The sequence below is a fragment of the Sycon ciliatum genome, chromosome 1, assembly GCF_964019385.1.
Source record: "Sycon ciliatum chromosome 1, ocSycCili1.1, whole genome shotgun sequence".
Lineage (NCBI taxonomy): Eukaryota > Metazoa > Porifera > Calcarea > Leucosolenida > Sycettidae > Sycon > Sycon ciliatum.
This window is the reverse complement of record NC_088643.1, coordinates 70,116,473-70,122,598: the sequence shown is the minus strand read 5'-3', so window position 1 is coordinate 70,122,598 and position 6,126 is coordinate 70,116,473. Positions and strand designations below refer to the sequence as shown.

The window sequence follows — 6,126 nt, the reverse complement described above, 5'->3', positions numbered from 1 at the left end:
AGACATGACAGAAGAGCACAGTATGGAGAAAAAAGTTCAAAAAACGTTCACGGTTCGCGTGAGACTCGGCTAGAAGCCGAGTTTTCCGCATCCGCAGGAAAGCCACCACCCTCTTGGATCAAGGCGCAGATGCAGCTCCTAAAGCGGTGGGAGGTGAGTAGATCAGACCCACCACAAAGTGGTCAAAGACCGAAAATCACATTCACTACATCCATGTTTCCCTTGTATGGAAAGAAGAGAAGTAATACTAGATACCGGTAGGAGATTAAAACTTGGAGGAGAGGAGATTGAGAAGAAATACTACGAGCAGATCTACGCAATGCAAATATCAGCAGGGTCAGCATTGAGCATAGATCGCTTTTTTTTTTTTTTTTTTTTTTCCGATTTCTGACAATTCCTACGACTATTCGATTATTCGTTCACCCCACGAATATTCTAAATTATTCGATTATTCGTTTCAACACTAGTTGAAATCAAGATACATTATGCTTGTGTCATGATTGCGCAACATGCTGTCTCTCCAGGAATCCGTGGACAGAAAGTTGAAATTCTGCGGCACAAATCGCTACATTATGCGGTGGATAGCGTGAATTCTGCGGTATTTCTAAGGCGCTGCACCGGCGAAAAGACATGGCTATATGCTATGTACAAGTATCAATAAAAAATTTAGTGGTCGAAAACACACGATAGGCTCAATACAGCAACAAAGAAAACTCCCTCGACTTTGAATGCAACAAAATAGCGACAGGACATTGCACTGTGCATGTGCATGAATACCGGTATGAAGCGCGTGCTCGCATTGCCCCCAAACCGTGATTTTTCACGATTCTGCGGTGAAAACTGTGAATTCTGCGGGATATTAAAAAAACATGAATTCCGCGGTAAAATCGCAGATTCCTGGAGGGACAGAACATGGCCCGATTTCTATTCTCAGCCAGAGAGCCCTGCACATACCGGCAAGAGTAAAATTATAACCTTGACACCGGTATGTGTTTTTTCATTGTTTTTTGTTTGTTTGTTTGGCACCTAAGAAATCAGGGGATTGCCCACGCCTGGTAAAAAATACAGCAGAAAAGCAACCGACAGAAAATCACGGAATACCGGTATGTGTAGGGCTCCCTGGTTGAGACCAGGGAGTAGTACAATACAGTATATAAACAGAAGCCGTAACATGCTGTCAAAATCGACAGTACAATACAGTACTACTCCCAGATTTCAACCTGGATGGATCTCGACCCCGGTTGAAAATTCAAGGCATGACAAACTAGTAGAAACTACCCATTGACACACTCTGGAGACTATTAATTTTAGTATTGATATTGGTACTTTTGGTACGCTACTTTTTTTGTGCTGAAAAGCAGCTTAATTTCCATGGATCCGCCTAGCACTAGCTATTAAATGAAGGAGGTAAAATCTTTCCAGCAGCCAGACGAAGTAGTCTCCATCAAACCCTGTAGGTAAAATGAACAGTCCCTGTAAAGTGTCGGTATGATGGCATGGTTAATGCATTCTGTCGAGGTGCAAATTGAATAGTGAGCGCAAACTTCCACAAGAAACAACTTTGTGGATTCGATCAACATGTCAGTTCTTGTAAATTGAGCTCTGAGGAATCAAGCAATAATGAAACTGAGTGGGACCGAAACGGCACCGATTCCTTTTGTCACAAACTCAAGTCAAAGTACACAATCACAAAGTTATGCTAACAGTTAGTGCCCGAAGCAGCGTTGTTCCAAAAAGCAGTCACTTTTTTTCTTCATGGGGAATGCACGCTTTATACATGCTACCAGCAGGGGGTTATGTACTCTTGATGCTACCAAGCAATGTCAGAATGTGTTTTCACACGTCCATGGTCAAGTATCAAGTCTTACAGCACTGTTGGGCGGTGAAGAACGAACAGGCTAGAATTTCAAACACAGCATACCAACAGCGATGCATACACCGTGACTCAACTATGCATAGACTGAAGTAACTAGCACATGAAAATAAAAACGACAGGCTACGAAGCCAACCCCCCCCCCCCCGTTCTTCGACGACCGGCAGTACTGTACATGTACCGTATTTTCCGGGGTATAAGCCGCACTTTTTCCGCTAAAAATCGCCCCTGCGGCTTATACACCGAATATGCTTGCGCGAATGAATGCTTAGCATACATTAGTATGCATGCTGACGTCATGTGACATGTCATTCGACTCAGCTTCGCACCTGTGTTGCTATCCCGGCACTTTTACTAGTTTTAGTGCGCAGGCTACACCTTACGGTACGCGTATACGGGGACTCTATTTTTCATAATCTGATCTAACATGGTATTTAGCTCCATAACCATAATAAACTTGTAGAAAGGCCACTTGTCAATGAGTGTGAAAAGTCTTGGTTTGTGGGTGCGGCTTATACTCCGAATACCAACTTTTAGTCAATATTTTGCCTCACAAAGGGGGGGGGGGGGGGGGTGCGGCTTATACCCCGGAAAATACGGTATGTATGTATGTATGTACACACTAGTCAGAACAACAGATGGCCTGATCAGGCCATCTGTTGTTCTGACTAGTGTGTCACGGCTCTACCTTCCCGGTATCGAGCTCTCTTGGATTTCTGCTGGAATTCACAACAGTATGTATGTATAAAAAGAAGAAAAAAAGTATGTATGTATGTATGTATGTATGTATGTATGTATGTATGCATGTATGTTTCTGTACACGCATGTACAAGATCGGATCACTGGGGCAAGTCAGAAACCACACGTGAACTGAGTGAGTAGTACACGTGACGTCGAAGTTGGAACTTTGCGGACATCCTGGAGTTGAACCCTCTTGCAAGTTATACTCAACACCCGGATGATCACTGGCCTGGAAAATTCTTATCCTTCTGGGTTGAGTTCATTCATACTCTATGTTCCCTGGTGCGTGACTCCAATGCATCATGCACAAAACTCCAGTCAGAGGAGAAGAGATGAAACGCTACCTCCAGCTAGTTTTTCTTGTTCAAGAAAAGGAGAAAGGAAACTAAAAGAATACAAATCGTGGCTAATGTGGTAGTAAGATTACAATCATCATCATTTTTCTTCTTCATTGCCATCATACACATACACTGATAGCGTACGTAGGAAAGTAGTAGATAATGTTAACTGTCTGGATGGGGCATTTCTTATACACAATAGTCCAATACTAGTTCTGGCACGGCTCACAGCTTCAGAAATTCTGACAGACTTTCACACTCCAATGCTTCTTCGAAGGCCTCGAAGTTCTACGCACAGCACAGGAAAGAGAGCACAAGACAAGAGACATTACAGTCAAAGGCTCGACGGGTATCTATCCGAACAGCACAGACTCTGGTGAAAAAGGAGAAGGAAAAATGTTACGCGTTATGACTATGATATCGTAACATTTTTTCCTTCTCCTTTTTCACCATAATTTAATTGGCTCACCATCCGAGTTGAATTAGCACACACCAGATTTCCTGGAAAAAGTGTTTGTACTGAAAATCCAATCTTTATCGACGAAAATACACTAATGTTATCCTGCATGGTATTCCTGCGCGCACTTCCATCGCAGTCGTCACTTCAGCACTGCCACTGTGAACAAATCCTTTTCTTGCTCCATCTGCACCTCGCCTTGACATCCTCTTCATTTGGGCTAATAACGCCACAGCGGTTGCTGCTCATGCACTACCGCAGCCAGGGACCACCAGTCAATTCAAAAAAGCAACAACACAGAGGAGAAGTGCACATCATAGGCGCCCAGCTGCCGGCTGTGACAGAGCAGTAGCAACAACTAACTTCTGCTGTGGTGCTGGCACAAAGGAGGAGGGAGAGGATGTCAAGGAAGGTGATGATGAATCAATGTAGACCCGTTGACAGAGAAAGTGAGGAAGGCATCAGGGAATGGGGAGTCACATGACTGCATTCTGTTGCTGGAGAAGGAGTCAGTGTCTACAAGGACTTTGTTATAACATCCTGGATGCTGTCAATCTTCCTTAGGTTCCTGTCCCACTGCGCCAGGTCCTGCTAGTCATTCTCATTAGATGCAGTTCAAAGTATGAGAAGCTATGTACATCCAGCTTCTTTATTTTATTACCATTTACATTTACAAACCAGACTCACTGCTTTTCCAGCAGACTTGAATTCACACTTGACTTAGGTGTACAAAAAATGACATCGACATGAACTGGTTTTGTATGGTGTAGTCGTAGATTCGCTCTTGAAGTCTTGGTGCCATTGTACACTGTCTACAAAATGTTCGGCCAATTCAAATGTCAGCCTCCCAGGGCTAAAACCCATTTCGGCCCATTCAAATGTCAGCCTCCCAGGGCTAAAATCCATTTCGGTTGCATCAAATGTTCGGCCGGTACTGCTGCCGCCTGTATACACTGCTGTCACACTGAACCTTGCAAAACAAAATTTCGGCTAAACATGGCCAGGCCGAAAATAGCCGAAAATAAATTTGTGCCAAATATTGATTTTGTTGACTTACAGAACCCTGTTTCACGCATCCCATTAAGTGAGTGTTGGTCACACATTCTCATTATCCATGCACCATGCTCTTCCTCCCCCAACGAACACACATCTATGTGCCCAGGGAGACGCCATGAGACCAAAATACCCGAAACGAGATGCGTATCATTTCGATCCCAGACGTGAAAGCTCTACACAAACCGTGGCCTAGTGCAACTCGGGATCGCGGCCGTGACCTGCTGACCCCAAACATGATGAGCCTCGTTCCGAATTTGTCTTCGAAAACCTGACAAAATTTACCACAGTCTGAACAATTTCAACTACCACGAGACTTATACACACAAGGACACGCGAACACACACACACACGAGCACACATACATGTACCACGCACACACACACACAGCAGATCTGCTGGGGTGGCACTTTGCTTTCTCAGAGTTCACGTTTTAACAATGCAAGGAAAGGTACATGTACCATGTACAATGACTCATTCGCAAATCGCAGGAGCCAAGACTGGTGAAAAAGAGGAGGCTGAGGTGCTTTTTCTATTCAAATAATATCACCCTTGAGGCACATACTCGAACGACGAACAAACCCAGTGGTTCCATCAGAAGAGGAAGCGAAACGTTGACGTGAAATTGTCATGACATACACGTACGGCACGTGTATTCACGTACGTGGGGTCAAAAGGAACAACCCACGCAGTAACCTTAGGTCGTTTCATTCCTGTCTTCTTCACCAGGTCGCCCCATTACAAAGATACCGGTATAAAGACTTCGTCACCAGCACCAGGCAGTAAGGCGAAGACCGGCCGGTTTTCTCTAAAGCAAAGACCTCTCCCATCCACCCGAACACAGTTGGTCACTCCAATACACGCTGTGCACACACTCGGCCATAAAAGTTTGAAAAGTTCACTCAGAAGACTTACACCACAGTAGGTGTCACCGTTGAAGAGCTGGGGTGGCAGTGCCTTGGCATCACCCATCAGCTCACGCATTCTGTCCTTGGCATTAGGATCAGCTGCAATGTCTATCTTCTTGTACTCAATCTTCTTGGAGTCCAAAATCATCTCGATTTTTTGCTGGTGTTTCTTGATCTGGAAGAAGTAAGAGGTCAATTCAAAAAACTTACTTGAAATAGCATCGCGACGAATACCAGCCACCATAGAAGAGCATAACGTACCTCCAGGTTACTGGAAACGGAGGAGTAGTAGTAGCTAATCATGGTTGTTGATTGAAAACAGCGGAGAACGAAATACCACGTAGTTCGGTGAAGCAAAGAAACAGGCGAGTGACGGAGAAGCAGGTCTCGCTGTATTTTTTAGTGGCTCTGCATCCACGTCCCACGATCGTAGGTCTACGAGCATCTACTAGTACTAGTACTACTAGTAGATCTACGACTACGACTCGAGTCTTGCCAGTCAACAAACGCTACGACAGACAAAGTCGAAGTCACAACTACTTGAACAAGTCATGTGAGTTGTAAAAATACGACTCTCGCCAGCTCTCGCTAAGCTATGCTCGTATGCGTGCACGTGCGTGGCGTTGTGTGGCAACGGATGAACTCGGCCGCGCCGGTTCATGCATATATGCGCGAAGGACTGGGATTCACAGAAGCTTTTTTGCGATGCGACACGCGATGCGACAGGCGCGAAACCGGGAAAACCCCAAATCGCAG

At 44.9% G+C, this 6,126-nt stretch overlaps 1 protein-coding gene across 1 annotated transcript; it reads right to left on the bottom strand.

Annotated features, from left to right (window-relative positions):
• Nucleotides 1–2,947: 2,947 nt before the first annotated feature.
• Nucleotides 2,948–5,801, bottom strand: LOC135805180 (SH3 domain-binding glutamic acid-rich-like protein 3). The gene is made up of 3 exons (XM_065319182.1): nucleotides 5,632–5,801; nucleotides 5,378–5,545; nucleotides 2,948–3,240 (listed from the first exon to the last, which is right to left on the bottom strand). Exons 1-3 carry the CDS (start codon nucleotides 5,671–5,673, stop codon nucleotides 3,178–3,180), a joined length of 273 nt encoding a protein of 90 aa, XP_065175254.1. The 5' UTR covers nucleotides 5,674–5,801; the 3' UTR covers nucleotides 2,948–3,177.
• Nucleotides 5,802–6,126: the final 325 nt, after the last annotated feature.

What these genes read in the sequence shown, in the direction of transcription:
- LOC135805180 (XM_065319182.1), bottom strand. Translation starts at nt 5,673, where the DNA reads ATGATTAGCTACTACTACTCCTCCGTTTCCAGTAACCTGGAG. An exon ending in CCGTTTCCAGTAACCTGGAG is followed by an intron (nt 5,546 to 5,631) that starts GTACGTTATGCT and finishes TACTTCTTCCAG; the next exon opens with ATCAAGAAACACCAGCAAAA. An exon ending in ACGGTGACACCTACTGTGGT is followed by an intron (nt 3,241 to 5,377) that starts GTAAGTCTTCTG and finishes TGCTGTGCGTAG; the next exon opens with AACTTCGAGGCCTTCGAAGA.